Raw genomic sequence first — 17,928 nt, 5'->3', positions numbered from 1 at the left:
AGCTGGAGGTCTGTAGAAAAGTTTAGAGAAAAACTGTAAAAAATGTACATATAAATCAATAATAAAAGAATTATTACATTTTTTTTAAATAAATAAATAAACAAATGAACGAACGAATAAATACATACTAAATATAACAATACAGTAATGTAAAGGAAACTAAAAATGATAAAATCATATTTTAGACATAGCCTATTTGTAATAATAATTATTCACAGTAATTGGGGTCTTTATATAGATGTCTTTTGAATATTTAGGATGGCAGTCCACGAGGATAATCATGTGTGGGCGTCCTTGACATCTAAAAGATTGTGATATTTGTGAATGCAAGTACACCCCAATAATCATGATTAAACAACAAAAGCATTGTCAAGGCAAGGACAATAGTAAGTAGGCCTATTGCAAAATATAAAAGTAGCCCATTATAGTATATGGTATAAATTATTAAATGACAACTGGTTTAAAATTATTAAATGATGAATAATATAGCCGTATAAAAAACAACAATGTCATATAATAAAAAAATAAAAATCCAAATATGAGCTAGGCCTAATTGTGGGGGAATGAAATGATGGTTCGTGTAGGCTAACCCTTCTTCTTCTTCTTCTTCTTCTTCTTCTTCTTCTTCTTCTTCTTCTTCTTTCCTTTTTACTTTGTTTTATTCAATGCTTTCAGTTACTTATTCAAAATGGTGCTTTGTGCTCTGGTCACACAAATGTGTTTATACTACGTGTAGGCTACAGTATTCCAATGTGATCACAAAGCAATCTAAAATAACAATAACAATTATATTGTTATAAATATTAGGCTATATACTTGTTTAGTTTTGGCACTCTCTTATAATCTGCAATATTTCCTTTCTAATAAAAATACTAATAATATAAAAACAATACATTTGCTCAGTGACACAAGGTCTACTAATTGAACACCTTTTACCCTATAGTGCCTTTACTGCACTGCAGTGAATCACTTCCCAAATTCGGGGAAGGTCACGTTTGGCGAGGCAGGATGTGTTTGTACTGCGCAAAACCTCAAGTCTGGATTTAAGCCTGACGTCAGGGGAGGCCAATAGCGCTTCGGGGGACAGTAATACAGCACTGATCGTTGAGCAGCAAATCTTACTAGCCGATATACGGTTTTCTGTTGAGACAAAACGAGTGCTTCCAGCAGGGGGCGCCTGTCGGCTCCATTCAGCTCCATTCAAATCTCAGGAGGTTTTTTTGTTTTACTTGAGACGTTTGTATACTTAAACATTCTTTTAAATGTATTTTTAAAGATTTGCCCAAGAATTCGGTCCAAGCTATCTTTATAAAACAATGTTAAATCCGCATGTAGGCTACTACTACCCGCAAACAACTGTGTGTTAGGCTATTCCATTCCAATGCAGTTTTTCCATTAGCGCAAAGAAAAGTAACAGAGAACAGTAGCAGTCTGTACCATATTTTTTGGATTTACAGAAAATTGGGTGGAAGTTATTAATATTAATATGTAGGCTGTTTCATATACATAAAATTAAACTTACGTTATGCCATCTATGCTTAATAAAATGCTGTTCATTATAGCATATGCTGTGAAATGACATTTATCTTGATCTTATTTGTTAATATTATGCATATAATCAACATCCGGTCCTCTTATCCCCGCCCATTTAGACACTATGCATGCCCAATGCCATTCTACCCTCTTATTTTGTTTCTACATCATTGATACGCATCTGCATCCCATCGCTCAAGCTCTCGGAGAACAGAGGATACAGGGATGATGATGATGATGTTAAACACACCGAGAAACTGTGTCATATAGAAAGCATCTCACTCCGCTTTGCATCTTGGCCAAGGATGCCGACCACGGAGACAGAGACAGCCTTATAACAGGGCTTCAGTCTGCAGGACGCAAAAAGCAGCTTGTGTCTGCAGACAAAACAACGAGGGACTCTGTACGGAGCTTACAGGGCATTAAGAGCACCAACTAATCCTGTCCATGGCCAAACATATAAAAGCGAAGAGCAAAATTACGGGCTTTTGCGCGAAGAAGGAGATGTTCGGACTACAGAAGACGAAGCAGCAATAGGATTGCAATCATTCAGTGTTATTTTAATTTTTGGCTATTTGAAATGGGAGCTTTGACAAGCCGTCAGAATGCAGGAGTGGAGGAGATCGATATACCATCCAGTTCTGTTTACAGATACCCACCCAAATCCGGTGAGAAAATAATACATTATTACATTTGCCTATATTGTATAATATTCATATATCGTATTATTATAATGAAATACTGTTCTTATTACTCTTATATTATATTAGGCTATAATATATATAAATAAATGAACCGTTAAGCCCAATAGAGAACCCCAAGCTTGTTCTGATTTTATAGGCCTACACTTTCATAGGCTAATTTTTGGGAAATATTATATATAAAATAAGGCAGATAAACTTGGCTTGTAGAATTTAGTTAATTTTTTTTTCTTGCAATAGAAATGCGAGAGTTCATTTTAACTCCGAGGGCCCAGGGCCACCACCCACTGTTTCCTGGTCAGCAAGTATCTGAGTAGCACAGTAGGCCCATAGATGCTTGCCTTTATATTGAGATGGGGCCCATCATTCCCAATGGTGCTGTGTCTACTGAAATGCACCACAATTAGAGCTAATGTATCAATTATTTCGAACTCAGCATTAAACCTGAATCTGAAAATAAGTGTCCACAGCACTGTAGCTAAAAGGAATTTATTGTGAGCTATGTGGTTTACATAGCTTCTGCTAACCTAATACATTAACCTACTATGTTCATTTTCAGATAAGATAATCTTCCTGTATGTTTAGAAAATGCAGCACTCATCAAGCTAGTTTTATAATTATTGTTTTACAAATCTTTAGATTGTTGAGGAGACAGGCAGATGAGAAGATGAATGTCGTGTGTTAACCACTAGTAACCAGATACGCTATACGTGCATCCTGGGACTTGTGCCTGATTCTGGCTTCCTTCTGCTCCAGTTTCAAGCTAGTTCATCTATCTACCCTTGTATCTTCCCATGGCGGGTGCCTATATCCTCTGTCTGCCCTTGAGCCTGTCTTTCTTTAATCTATTGGTTCCCCAGTCTACTATGTCTGTCTTAATTTATAAACCTTTCAGTTGTCTTGTGTCCAGACTTCACTCTGGAGGAATGGAGGTTTCTGCATCTACTTATCATTTTCTGCACCATTTAGTAGTCTACATGTTGCTAAAGAATTAAGATGTGCATCTGTTACCTTAAAGAGCTACTTCTACCTCATCTGAAAGCTAAAGTGTAGGCTAATACAATGCAGTCAGGTTAAATCAGGTGAAATTGTATGTTTGTCTTAAATAAAACCAGTTAATTTGTTACCACACAAATGGTACCGTAAATTATTCCAATTTTTATGTTTTGAATAAAATAGTTTGACTGAGTCTGATACAGTAGGTTGGTGATGCACACTAAGTTGAAATTAAATGATGAACTCTTTGGAACACTACATTTTTGTGTGACAAATGTACATATAACTGTATTCAATCATCAATATCTGTAATATTTGATCTGTTTGTTGTCATGCAGGGAATTATTTTGCTAGCCATTTTATTATGGGAGGAGAGAAGTTTGATTCAACACATCCTGAAGGCTACCTCTTTGGTGAAAACACTGACCTCAACTTCCTAGGCAACAGACCAGTTGTGGTAAGATTACATTTCAGTTCCTGGTAAAATATAGATTAGATGCAGCCATTTTTAACTGATTATTATAGGAGGTCATGAAACCAATGATTCTTTTCCATTCATTGATCTTATCTTGAGTGATCTCATTTCCAAAAACAGTATGCCTCATGATGACTCATTTTATTATATTACATATAAATTACAGATATTTTACAAATGGTATAATTATTTAAAATTCTATTTAACTTTTATATAATATTTTATATTATTAACATATTTTAAAACATTTAAAAAATAATTATTTTAAAATATCTTTATGTTTTATAATAAGAATATAATACGAATTCATATAATACATATTCATACATTTACAATATTAAAATATGTATTTTCCTCATAATTCTGACTCATATTTGAGCCGTTATGAGATCTGCTTAGGACTGTTACTTTAACTGGATATTCACATGTAAATTCATGTAAATTACAATATGTTGGTGCTGGAAGCTTCTATAATTCACAGCATTATATGTGTAATTCTGGCTCAATGTAATTGTTTATTGCTTTACTTCATCCAGAGCTTTATCCTGATATGTACTGCGTGTGTGCTTTATTAATGCATACATGTATTTCTGTATGCGGTGGGTCTTTTATTTACACTATGTGCATTAGCTGCGGGGCCCGTCTCTAAGCAGACAGGCTAGTGATGCTGTGGATTTAAGCAACGGCTTACCGCAAGTAGTACAGAGAGCCACATTCAGTCTGAACTCCCGGGAGGGGGGAAAGGGGAGGCAACAGGCTCACCCAGTGTTGACCCACACACGTACACACGCGCGGTGCCTCTCTGGCACGTGGGCATGCCTGCGCATTGCGTTTTTCCAGAGGAAACACACACACACATGCATCAACAAAACAGCTTGTTTGGAGATCAGTGTATGTCACCTTTATTGAAATGTGGATTTGTTGCCAGATTGTTTTTCATTTTGGTAAGAGATCATATGTGTGTATCAGATATGTCAGCTGATAAAACAGGGCAAAATGCTTCTCCAACATTATAATAAACAATAACTTCACCCTGACTCCAAAGCGTTTATTGTGCTGTGATTGTGATTGTAGTTCCCGTACAATGCTCCCCCTCCTCCTGAGCCGGTCAAGACCCTCCGCAGTCTCATCAACATCCGAAAAGACACTCTGCGGCTTGTCCGGTGAGATTTTCCTCGCAAATACCTTTACTATACCTGACAGAGCTCACCTGACAGAAATCATGTGATGTGTGTAGTTTTCTTTCCTGTATTGACGTATTTGTTAAAACAGGACATTTGGATGGGACATGTTGAAGGGACTTCTTTAGTTATGATTACAGCCATGAACCTTGATTCAAAACCTGCTTTTTTGGTTGATACTTGTATTTGTATTTTATATCATATTCTATGGATAAAACCCTGATGTTACATTTATTAAATATATTATGTATCTTTCTGCGTATTACTGTTGTGTGCTAAAATCTTAACTGGACATCTAGTAAAGTTTGAAATTTTGACTTCAGGTGTAGTGAAGACATGAAGCTTCCTGGGCAGGAAGTTGGGAAAAGCCACAGCTGCTACAATATTGAGTTTACCTTTGATGCCGACACACAGGTTGCCATCACTATATACTACCAAGCCATTGAAGAGTTTCACAATGGTGTGCCAATGTAAGTTAAGCATTAGACACACACTGAATATTCCTTTTTTATCATTTATTAATAAAACACTTCAAGCTCAGCCTTTACCAGTTGATCGAAGAGCAGCAAGTTGGGAAATGACATCAAAGCTTGGCTTTTATCGCTCTGTTCATTGTGTGCTGTTGACAGATACTTGCCGCAGGACAGCTCTCTGCAGTCAGAGACGGTGCATTTCAAACGCGGCGTCTGCCAACAGTTCTGTCTGCCCTCTCATTACGTCAACTTATCAGAATGGGCAGATGAGGAGGTAACACATCTGCTAGCTATGTCCTTGTTTTGTGTCTATGTGTTTTTGCATTTTGGGGATTAAAAAAGTTTAAAATAGGTCAGATTGAAATTGAATTAGTCCTAATCTGTCTCAATAAAAAAAATCATTGAGCAATTCATGATGCATGTCCTTGGAACACTTTGGTTAAACCTGGTTTATTGTTACACAGCTTTTGTTTGACATGGATAGAGACATCTACCCCATGGTTGTACAAGCAGTTGTGGATGAGGGAGACGGTGAGTTGGATGTAATTGGATATAATATGTAGAAATATATATTTGGAAATATATATAAATATCTTGGACCATGTTTTTGTGGTTGTGCAGAACACTTGGGACACTCCCATGTTCTTCTTGCGTCCTTTGAGAAGGTATGTTTTCTGTTTAAACAAATATTTTATATATTTTTATACACTACTGTTCAAAAGTTTGGGGTCTTAAAGATTTGTAATGTTTTTGAAAGAAGATCACCAAGGCTGTTTTTATTTGATTAAAAATACAGTAAAAACAGCTATATTGTGAAATATTATTTTAATCAAAAATAACTGCTTTATATTTGAATACATAAACTGTCAATTATTCCTGTGAATTTCTAATTCCAGTGGTCAGTGCCATGAATACATTTTTCCAGCATTTTTTTATGAATAAAGTTAAAAAGAACAACATTTATATTAAATTATTTATCAATTTAATGCATCCTTGTTGAATAAAAAAGTAGTAATTTAAAAAAAGAAAAGAAATGCCCATTCATACTGTGTTCTGCTTATGCAAATAAGGACTGGATTACACAGTTAAAGTGTGCAGTTGTAATATTTCTACCTGATCTAACCCTTAAAATGATCATTCAGGTAATCAGATTGATTTAAATAACTTTTGAGCGTAATTAAAACCAGTTTAGTTTATCTGACAAAAATACATTTACTGTGACGACCAGTGATTATATAATATTGCTGTCTTTTTCTCCTAGCATATGGATGGAAGTTACTGTGTCAAGCCTCTGAAACAGAAACAAGTGGTAAGGGCCCTCTTACTATTTATGTAAAATGGCTTTTGAAATATACAAATTTTCTTTGGCATTGCTAATTATCAAATTTTCAATAAACCTCTTAAGCCTATCATGATTTTAACTTAGGTGGATGGTGTCAGTTACCTGCTGCAGGAGATCTACGGCATAGAGAACAAATACAATAGTCAAGAATCAAAGGTACATCATCATCCACTTCACAAAAAGAACAGACAACATCTGTCACTTTTAAGCTTTCATTTTAAAAGCTCATCAAAATGACACACTCAAATTTACAGGTGGCTGAAGATGAGATTAGCGACAACAGCGCTGAATGTGTGGTGTGTTTGTCAGACGTGCGGGACACACTTATCCTGCCCTGCAGACACCTGTGCCTGTGCAATGCCTGTGCAGACACACTGCGTTACCAGGCCAACTGTTGCCCCATCTGTCGACTACGTAAGCACCAACCCCTGTACCGGACTCATTCAACACTACTCTCTGATTAAGATTATTATATTTATGAAAATATAATATTGCTTTGATAATATTTGCATTTATAGTGTCTCATACATTATTGTTTTGGTGTATATTTCAATGAATAAAATACTGGACGCCGTTCACACTAAGAACAATAGTTATAAAGATAACTATAGCGATAATAACTACATTAGCGTCCACACCAATGCACGTCAACGTTCTGTTTATTATAAGCATGCACAGCAGTATAGATTCTGATAGGCTGTCAATGTTTTTATCAGCTAGAAAAAAAAAGGTTTGAAAAGGATTCCAACAAAATTATTCCTCTGCTGTTAACTGTTATAGTTGTGGTGTGGACTCTGCTATTCTTTTCAATTTAAAATGATTTTTATTTATATCTGAATTGTTAACGTTATAGTTATCATCCTTGGAGTAAACGGGCCTGTATTCATGCTAGTTGATGCTATTTTTTAACAAAAGACATTTATTCAAGTTGTTTATCTATGTTTGTGTTGTTTCTGATAAAATATTTGACTCATTTAAACGTTAGCGTTTCGTGCCCTCCTTCAAATACGAGCTATGAGGAAAAAACTGAGCCCGCTCACACCTACTGGATTCAACCCTGTCATCACCTCGCAGACGTCAGATTCAGAGGAGCACTCGGTAACACTACATTTGGTTCACAGTGTTCACACATTCACAGTGTTCGCTTCATTCATATATATATATATATATATTCAAATATATTTATAGCTAAATAAATGCAGCCAGGCATTTGAATCTGCTTTATTGATCCTCACTGATTGTCAAAAACTGAAAATAGCTAATCAAGGGTCCAAAATAAATATATTCCTGGAGCTAAACACGAGTACAGATGGCTGTCGCGAGTACATAAAACTTTGTTAGGAGTATTAACGTCAGTGGTATAAGTAGTCAGACTCTCTGATGTAAGTTAGGGGCATATTTTAAAGTGGCGCTATTATGCTATATTATAGGTTCCTAATTTTGTTTTGGAGGTCTCCTACAATAGGTTTACATGCATCCAAGGTCAAAAAAACTTTAATTTTCTCATAATATACATTGCACTTCACCTCATTTCTCAAAGAGTCTGAAAACGGTTCGCTTTCTTCGAAGATTCAGTCTCTCTAAACCCCTCCTTGCAGCGAGCCTACTCTGCTTTGATTGGTCAGACGGCCCAGTCAGTTGTGATTGGTCTAACAGCGCGTGTCAGAAAAAAAAGAGATGTCATTCGCGGGGAACCAAAGAAGACCATAGGCTGGCAATATGCAAATTTGTCGATTCTTTCTATTAGGAGACAATAACTTTATTTGTTGTGCACTGTGATCTTTAAGACTTTGCAGACATTTTACATTCACAATCAGCTATATTACACACTGCATAAAAGGGAACATTCAAAAAAGCATAATAGGGGCACTTTAATGCATAAACATACTGTATGCACCATCTATTCATACTAAAGGTGAAAATGTTATTATGCTTACAAACTGTACTGCTGTTCACAGCCACATGTATATTTACTACAGGCATCAGAGCACATCCCACCAGGCTTTGAGGCTGTGTCCCTGTTGGAGGCCTTGAATGGGCCCCTGAACCCGTCGCCATCTGCTCCTCCACTTCAGGGCCTCACCAGGGGCCATGTTTCTGGATCTACGCCCACATATGGCAGCGATAGCCACCACACGCCTGTTCGCTCCCTCTCTCCACTAGAACACTCTGTCAACTCCAGCCAGAATGGGAAACACAAGAAGAGTGGCTCTAAGTGAGTGAGCCCTAACTGAAAGATTGAATAGTGTAGTATTTTGGTATTACTGTAAAATACTTGACTACAAAACATTTGCTGGGTGTTATTAAAACAGTCAATTTACAGCTTTTCCTAAAGGTTAAATTATGGGCTGAAGAACAAGGCAGAGAAGTGAGTCCTTGCTAATCATGTATTCTGGGAACTCTCTAGATCCCTCTCCCAGAATTCTTCAGTGCTGCCTGAGGAGGAGGATGAAAAGTCATGCAGTGAGTCCGAAGTGCAAACGTGCAGGAGAAAATTGCATGTAGAACAGCAAGAGGTACAAGCATCTCAAACATTGATAAATGTATTTTATACATATTATTTTATGCATTTTCTGTTTTATTGTTACATTTTTTTTAGTTTTTGAAAGAAGTCTGTTATGCTCACCAAGGCTGGATTTATTTGATCAAAAATACAGTAAAAAACATAAATATTTTCATAAACACTGATTTTTTCCTGTGATGGCAAAGCTTAATTTTCAGCATCTTTACTCAGGGCTTCAGTGTCACATGCTCCTTCAGAAATCATTCTAATGATGATTTTGTGCTCAAGAAATATTTCTTATTATTATCAATGTCAAAAACAGTTGTGGTCTTTTATTCAAAAATATTTAGAGATAACTTTGTTCTCTTTCATTCTAATATAATACAATTGTAAGAAATATATATTATATATATTGACATGTTATGGAATATTTTATAATACTTGCAGTATTATAGTATTTACCCCCATATTTATTATACAGTGTCATCACATCAATCTGATTATCATCATGTTTGTTTTTCCTGCAGTCTGGAGTGACTCCTGAAAGTGACAACCTAACTCTGTCATCCTCGGGGGCCATAGATCAGTCCTCCTGCAACGGCACCCCTCTCTCCTCCACGATCACCTCCCCAGAGGGTATAGCTTTGCAGTGAACTAAATCTAACTCACTGAAACACACATCAGAGCTCACTCATTTTCATTTGTTTGTCTTTCTCTTCCTGCCCTCATCAGACCCAGTAAGCAGCAGCCTGGCCCAGTCTGTGATGTCAATGGCGTCCTCTCATAGCCAGCACTCTCAGATTAGCACCGACACACTCTCTTCAATGTCCGGATCCTACATGGCTGGGGCAGAGGGAGAGGAGGCCGCTGAGACCCCAGCAGAGAGCCGAGCCCCTTCCCAACATGAGGGTGAGGTAAGTCAGTTAGAAGGCATGGATGCAGGACAATTCATCACTTTTGTTTGTTATGCTTTAGTTGATGCTGATTTTTATAGTTTTTATCACCTTGGCATCAAACAGTAGTTGTAGTCATGTAGCCTAGTGGTTAATATCCAGGTTTCCAGGCTAATGAATAATCTAAATATAGCTGATAATTTTAAGATTGGCATTTCCAGGCCTGGAAAAAACGTGAAAATTAATAAAATAGAAAATGACAACTCTAGAAAAGAGTGCAACACTCACTCATTTCTTTCAAATTAATGACGTTCAAAACATCATTGTTTTTAAAGAAATAAATTTACATTTATGTTTGTAGAGTGAGTGTTTTTACCTCTATAGTTTGTTTCTGCATTTCAATTTTGGTTTAAAATGAAAACTATAAAGGCATTCAAATTTCTATTTATTATTTAATTTATTGTAAAAAACTATTTTGGATGAAATGTGCTTTATAAATAAACTTTCCTTGCCTATTTCATTGGCTAGAAATAATTCTTTGTGAATGCGATCTCTATTAAACAGTTTTTAAAAATTACAAACAATGACAAAAGTCATGGAAATTCGTAGGTCAAAATTTATCAGAATACTGTAACCAAAACTTCAATCCCCATTGCACAAAAATGTAGAAATTTATGCCAAGAGATGTTTGTGCAAATCATTTGGTGTGTCTTACAGAGACCATATTTACATATGTCCGCAGGAAATCCCCAACGAGGCAAAAGGGCATAACTTTGTGGCCGCCATTCTTGAAGAACAGGATTCAGAGGTGAAACATTCAAACAGCCAAACATCTTAAACCCAGCTATTTGTTTTCTATTTATTATTTATTCAACTGTGTATTTTCGTCTTCAGGGAAATGATGTGACTGAGGAAGATTGTGCATCTCCCACCAAAGAACATGGTAATTGTAACCTCAGCTATTGGCTGTAATTATCACGATTCACGACACCGTACACTAGATTAAGGAGAAAAAACACTGCAATGTAGGTGGTACTTCATCCACAAGACAAGAGCTTCTAAATCTGCCCACACACCTGCTTGATGAATAACTTGTGTTTGCAGGCGGGCCAAAGGTCATTCACTACAAATATAAATATCACATGACTCATTTAAGGCGAATGTAGTTCATTTTTTCAATGTTTTGTTTAATCAGCCCACATACAAGCACACTTGGCATTTGAATTTAACAGGCACATCCAGTATCTAGCTTTCTACCTATTATTTTATTTATCTACATTTTTATGAGTGTGCATCTGTACTAATACTATAAATTCTTTCAAACAACTAATTGCTGATTTAAAAATATAAGGGATTGAGGTTTTGCTTTTAGAGTTTTCTTTCTATTGTAATTCCCTTTTTGCATATACATTTTTCATCTGTTTCTTATCTAATGTGGTGAATGCTTACTAAATGAGTGTCAAAGTGTTCGCCAGTTGTGTTCTCGTGCACGCGCCGATCGCATCCGCTCTGCTTTCACATGAGTATGTGTGCATCCATCAACCACAGCCATCACTAAATGGCTGCCGAGTAGCATCCTGCACCCTATTGCTCTGACCCTTCACTGCTGTTCTCCACTCGGCTGCTCTGCCCTGCCTCGGCTGCTCTTGTTTGACCTCTGACCTCGCTTGCAGGTGGGCGCAGGAGGAGCGAGGTGCTTTGTCCAGAGTTTGACAATAACAATCAGGGGCAGTCTGACACCCACTGTATGACAGGCCTGGACAATGAGCAGCCTCCTGACGGCCGATACGCTGGTGAGTGGCAACCTCTCGAACATGGACTTTCTGATTGGAAGGGATTGGGTGAGGCGGTTTCAAGATGTCCCTTTAAAAAAGCAACTGGTTCTAAAACACTATTGGCTTTCTCTGCTCATGCACGCCCTTTCTTTGACCCTGCTGTGATTTTGTGTAGCATTAATTGGTACAGTGGCCATGCCCTTTATCCCCCCACTTTTGTTTGTGTTTATGTGTATGTGTGAGTTTATATCATGTATGACTTGTTTCTATCTCTCTGGGTCATACTAATAATAGCTAAGTTCATGTTCAGTGTCTGCCAGCTCAAAGTAGCTTTGCGTCTCCCTTCATTTCTATGTTCATCACCTCATTTTTCTGCTCATCCTCCCTCTTTTGCCAGCAAATACTATTAATCCCGTACTCTTGATTACTGTCATCCAGAGAAAGCATTCTCTCTGGAAGGACACTAATGAAGCTTTTCACATGAGATTTGTGATAGTACAATGTGATTCTTACACACTATTAATCATCAGCATCATCATCGTCATCACAATTATATTTTTAGTCATTGTGACCACTACACAGTTCAAAATATAAAATTGGGCGAAAAGGACTAGGACACGTAAGCCACACTTAAGTGTCTGAATTTGATTGCATTATGATGATGCTCCCTTGCAAAGGACTCCCTTTATAAAACATATAGGTAGCTGTGTATTTTTGTGTAAAAAGAGGCATTTATGTTGTATATAACTTTGTCAATATGTGTAACTGTTATCTGGAACATTTTTTTGTAAGTAAAATATTTATTTTCTATTAAGTTGACAATTTTTTCAATGGAATAAAATAAATGTGATTAATCTCATGATTTACAAATGAATGTAAAGGTCAAATATTTATTTATTTATAAATTATCTATTTGTAATATAATATAATACATTTATTTAATTATCTTTTTACATGTATTGACTAATTTTTACTGAACTTGTGTGGCCTCTGGGGGTTCCCGCAAGCCAGTTTGGAAACCAATTCAAATATTTGAGAAATGTTTTGATTGAAAAGTATGTCATGTGGTTTGATATTTTATGTAATGCAATGAAATTGATACATTTTCAAGTGCTAATTAAGTGTCCATATACTGTTTGTGGTCATTATCAAGTCCTGCTAATAGGATTTATAGAAAATGAAAATCACTTACTTGAATAGACACTTGATTGAACCTCCTGTTGATTAAAGTTAAAAGTTTCCAGTGAAAGTGCATTTTTTTTCCCTCAAAAAGACCCTGGCTACCATCATCTTCTCATTATCTCTAAGCACCGAGCTTCTCCTCTCTCTCAATCCAACTCTCATTTTCTGTGGATGGCTGGTTGATTCTCTTGATGTGCTGTAAATGTGCTGTGTTCTCTCTCTTTTCTGTCTCTGTTTTTCCTTCCATCATCTCCCATCTCTCTTTCTCTCTATCTTCCTGGATGTCTGTGGAACGGATAGACGAGGACTCGTGTCCTGTTCACATTGAGGAATAGGTATGGAGCAAGTTAAAAGGCAATGCACAGAGGTCATGGATTCACAAAGAAGTTTCTGCCTTTCTGCCATTCACTATTATCATCAGTGAGATTCTTTGCCTTTTGACCTCTTTGGGTTAAAAGAGCCTTTTCATCATTTACTCAGGATGCATGGTGAATATTCAATACAGGATATTTCAGTTCACAGAAATCTTGGAGAACAATGGATAAAAGTGTCTTGATTTGCATGATGGACATTTTGACCAACCGACTTATTTTAGCATTGATCTCCAAGAGATGCTCCAATTTGGGGGAAAAGGTCTAGTTCTTTTAGTTCTTCTATATTTCAGTTCTTTCTAAATCACTTTTCCACAAACCCATTTTTATTTTACCCTTCACAACTACCTTCATGCCTCCTTTATTTTCAACCTGCAATCATCTGTATCTTCTCACGTGGACTTTCTCTGTCCTGTCTGTCAGGTCTGTTATACCTTGACGTCTATCGTCATGGGCGGGATCCTTTGACTCACCATGCGTCCACCAGCAACATCAACCTGGACGAGCAAGGGGTCACTAATGAGGCAGCAAACTCCAAGAACAAACCTCATCGTGGACCCCTGGCTGTGTGAAATCCTCAATCCACCCAGGCACAGACCTACTCCAATCCTGAGAGGGATATTTGCCTCTTTCTTCATCCCACCTCTGCCTAAACTCATGCCCACACCAATTACTCATGGATCAAATCCTAAATGCAAACCAGGGAGGATTGACTGTGTGGTTTCCCTTCTCATTTGTGATAGATGTTATGTTTTTAGCACTCTTTTGGTGTTGATACTTGTGTAAAGCACCACATTTACACCAACGCTCCACCCCCTCATGTGTAGAGATAAAGCAAATCTCCTGATGAAAGACTGAAAAATGAGGACATGATAAAGACTCCAACCTCTGATCCAAGCAATGTTTTTCTCTTAGAGAGCAGGCAAATTTCATGTCAAGGCTGTGCGACTATACTTTTTAAAACGTGTTGTGACACGTTATAATTGCAGCAAGCACTTTTAACCCCCACGAATTCATAATCAAATCCTGCTGATCTGAATCAACGTCCCTTGGGATTTTCCTCAGTAATGTCACAGAACATTTGTATGAATATTTCAACTTGTACTCCTGGAGATCTGCCCACAATACCCAAGATAGATGTTTCAAAAGAAAATGATGGAAAACAGAGAGATGAATTTTTAAAGTTTCAATCATAAACTAAATCAATCCGTCACAAGATTTACTTGGAGCAATAACACATATTTGCTCACGTTTCTGCCCTTGTCAGTTTGCTGCAGCTCACTTTGAGCTCCACGTATAGCCCTGCATGTTACAAAGACCCAAAGCTACTGAGCTGCCTAACCTGCGTTACACATGGGAAAACTTGCCTGGGACATCCTCAGATTGCTAATGTTGATGGTATGTTAAATGTCACAAAGCTACTTTCAAGCTTTTTGTGTGTTGTTTAACAAAATATGTGTTTGTTTCATGTCTAAGGTACAATCTAGCATATGCCTATGCTACAGTTAGTCAGTTTGACTTGAAGCAAAGCTGAAGTAGCTCTTCAGGTGTGTCGTTGGACTCATATGGATTACTATCGCAGGTACTTTGGTATAGAAGTTCCTTTAAAAGCAATTTTTGTTATGTATTCCTTTTGAAAAGTGTTGCACTTTCCTATAGAGATCCTTGAAAGTGTTTACTTAGCAGTCATTATACAGTGAGAATGAAGGAAAGACTTTGAAAAGTCAAAGTCACGCCACTAACATGAAAAACAATCAACAACTTTCAGTTTTTTTGACAGTTCTGCCAAACCGAATTCACAGTGTTTAAACTTGCTCTTTGTTGCACCAGTGGTACGTTAGTGGTTATTTTATTTAACGGAAATCTTTGGGCTCTCTTTTCAGATCCTAAAAGGGATAGTTTACCTAAAAATGAAAATTCTTTCATTTTATGGACAATAAAATCATTTTCAAGTGATCTTTTATGTTCCACAGAAGAAGAAAAAAGTCACAGATTTGGAACGACATGAGGGTGAGTAAATTCAAATAATTTTATATTTTTAGGTGAACTATCCCTTTACCATCATTCCTACAATTCCTTAATCTAATCTAGTTTTCTTGATTCATTAGCACTTGTCTGGACTATTTGAAAGGATTCACAGTACAATCAAATAGTGATTATATCTCTCTCAAAATGTCTACTGTACTTTGAGAACCAACAATGCTTTTCCTTTGTGTGGAAAATGTTTATTTTTTATTTATTTTTATGTTAGCCTAGTTCTTGTTATTGTTGTAAAAGTCTGTTCAATATGTTGTTTACTGTAGTATATGAACGGTGTGAAATTTCTCCAAATGGGATCGTATACATTACACATGCACTAGTAGATATTCCCTTGACAGCAGATATGTGGTGCATGTGGTAAGCGCATGGTAGTTGCAGTCAGAAAATAGAAATCCTCCACCTTTTCATTTGCACTATATGTCTAGCCCTTCCACACTGAGCTTACATGTAATGTAAGCAACAGGTACTGAGTCACAAGACAAGCAATACAGCCGCATAATAGCACGTTGTTGTCTGGAGACAATACAGATAAACGTAGCCATGCATTGAATGTTTTACAGCAGAATGTCACATATACGTGCAGAGAGAAACCACTGTCGTGTAACATGCACTGAGCATGGACGTATTCAAGGGGTTTTGCTATCTGTATTGCTTTAGTGATTCTGTTCTGTCCTCTTTCTGCACCAGGAGGAGTGAGCTAAACCTACACGCGGGAATGGGTTGCATCAATTCACTTTTGTAGAATGAAGATTACAAAATGTTGAAAACACAATAAACCTTTTCTTAAAAACAAGATTTGTTTGGAGCGTTGTAAAAGGAATATATATATATATATATATATATATATATATATATATATATATATATATATATATATATATATATATATATTGGTTACACTTTATTTTAATGTGTCACTGTTAAAGTGTAATTATACATTTAAGTACAGAGTAATATTAATTAACTACATGTTTAGGGTTAGGGTAGGATTAGGTTAAGGGTTAGTTGCATGTAATTATGCCTAATTTATAGTTATTACTTTAGTAATGTTACACGTGCAAGGACACAAAAAAAATGTTACCAAGATTTATGTTATAAGAGACAATAAAATTAACTTTGTGCATCAAAACCACTCGGTTCCTGGTACATGAACTTGATTTTCAAAAGTCAACAAATTTGCGACAGCTGAACACAATTAATTTGTCCAAAATCACACAGGTAATTATCTCCAAGCAGAGATTCTGTTGAATGAATGTGTTTTTGCATAAATGTTGTTCATTGACCATTCACGTGCCTGTGTTGATACTCAAGAAAACATTGTTTGGAGGAAACATGAAATATGTTTAATGGTATCATAGATTATAGAAGATTTTATATTTAAATATATCTGAATATGTACATTGTTGTGTTGTCAAGAGGCCTGGGAGAAGTTAGGAAGGCTCAGTAAAATGGAGTAGTTTTCCCAATGCCAGTTGTGATTTATTTTACAAGCTACATTTCACAAGGTGCAGTACAAAAAAAAAAAAAAAAAAGGAACAAAACAACAACGAAATATAAACTTGATACAACTCATACTGGTGTTAAGAACACACACAAAAATATGCTGTGAGCAGCAAACCTGGCACTAAACAATGCCTAGTGGCACATCCTCAAGAATCCTCACTCACCACAGAATTCCACAGCAGAACATTGTCACCTAAATAATATAAGTACATGTTCAAAAAATAATTTCTGACATGCAATCATAATACAAACAAGCACAACATACAACCACAAAAATCAAACATTTAACACATCATAGCACTCAAGTCTCTCTCCATTTTGAAAAATGGTATGTTCCGGTTATGCACACTACCAGAGCCCACCCCCATAACACTGGCTCAGACAGATAGGATCTAACATACAGTGCTATAATTTGCAAAATTGACCAATAAAGAAATAATGCATTCAACAAGTTATTGTTATTTTTGTGATCAAAATGGTCAAATAAAAGCACATCTGAAGGATCTTAGCATGTTCATCATCCACTCAGCACAAATTCAATCAAAGATGGCCTCCACCAACATAAACCAATAACAGCAGAATTAATGTCACATTTGTGTGGACAAATTGCCTTCATTAGCCCATAAAAACGTTTTATGGTGCTCAGGGTAATGGTGTTCTCCATTATGATGTATAATATCCCATCCATTTTCATCTGGCACTTTTATATAAATGCAGGCTGTGACTGGGACCAGTTGCCAGTCATCTGCTGAGGGGGTCTTCACTGAAAGTTGGATATGAGTTCTTTCCTTGTCTGTGTTACCTGTCTACTTTTTCTAATAGGTGAGTAAAGCTTCCACTTCTGTAAGCCTGCGCTCAATTGGCCCAATGCAGGCATCCGGTCAGCTGGGAAGGTTTCTGTGTTACCGTCTTTTCTCGTGGCAAAGTATTTTTGATTAAATGAAACACATTTTCTCATAT

The 17,928-nt window shown here is 36.6% G+C and overlaps 1 protein-coding gene across 2 annotated transcripts; it reads left to right on the top strand.

Annotated features, from left to right (window-relative positions):
- Positions 1-1,726: 1,726 nt before the first annotated feature.
- rnf157 (ring finger protein 157) lies at positions 1,727-16,250 on the top strand. 2 transcript variants are annotated; one of them, XR_014032077.1, is made up of 22 exons: positions 1,727-2,201; positions 3,569-3,687; positions 4,780-4,868; positions 5,210-5,356; positions 5,516-5,633; positions 5,824-5,890; positions 5,981-6,024; positions 6,621-6,668; positions 6,786-6,857; positions 6,956-7,115; positions 7,687-7,799; positions 8,681-8,916; positions 9,109-9,217; positions 9,732-9,840; positions 9,937-10,118; positions 10,840-10,905; positions 10,992-11,040; positions 11,771-11,890; positions 13,849-14,823; positions 14,902-15,007; positions 15,399-15,435; positions 16,153-16,250. XR_014032077.1 is itself a non-coding variant. In XM_081392526.1 (19 exons), exons 1-19 carry the CDS (start codon positions 2,114-2,116, stop codon positions 13,995-13,997), a joined length of 2,085 nt encoding a protein of 694 aa, XP_081248652.1. In that variant the 5' UTR covers positions 1,944-2,113; the 3' UTR covers positions 13,998-16,250. The 2 variants fall into 2 exon arrangements, 1 of the variants encoding a protein (XP_081248652.1); XM_081392526.1 differs by having other exon boundaries at positions 1,944-2,201; positions 13,849-16,250.
- Positions 16,251-17,928: the final 1,678 nt, after the last annotated feature.

This window comes from Scardinius erythrophthalmus (assembly GCF_964197995.2).
Source record: "Scardinius erythrophthalmus genome assembly, chromosome: 18".
Taxonomy (NCBI): Eukaryota; Metazoa; Chordata; class Actinopteri; order Cypriniformes; family Leuciscidae; genus Scardinius; species Scardinius erythrophthalmus.
The sequence above is the reverse complement of the archived record's forward strand: the minus strand, read 5'-3'. Positions and strand labels throughout refer to the sequence as shown.

Coding starts and splice junctions, on each gene's coding strand:
- rnf157 (XM_081392526.1), top strand. CDS start 2,114: ATGGGAGCTTTGACAAGCCGTCAGAATGCAGGAGTGGAGGAGATCGAT. Junction 5,357..5,515: donor TTTCACAATGGTGTGCCAAT/GTAAGTTAAGCA, acceptor TGCTGTTGACAG/ATACTTGCCGCAGGACAGCT. Junction 6,669..6,785: donor CTCTGAAACAGAAACAAGTG/GTAAGGGCCCTC, acceptor ATTTTAACTTAG/GTGGATGGTGTCAGTTACCT.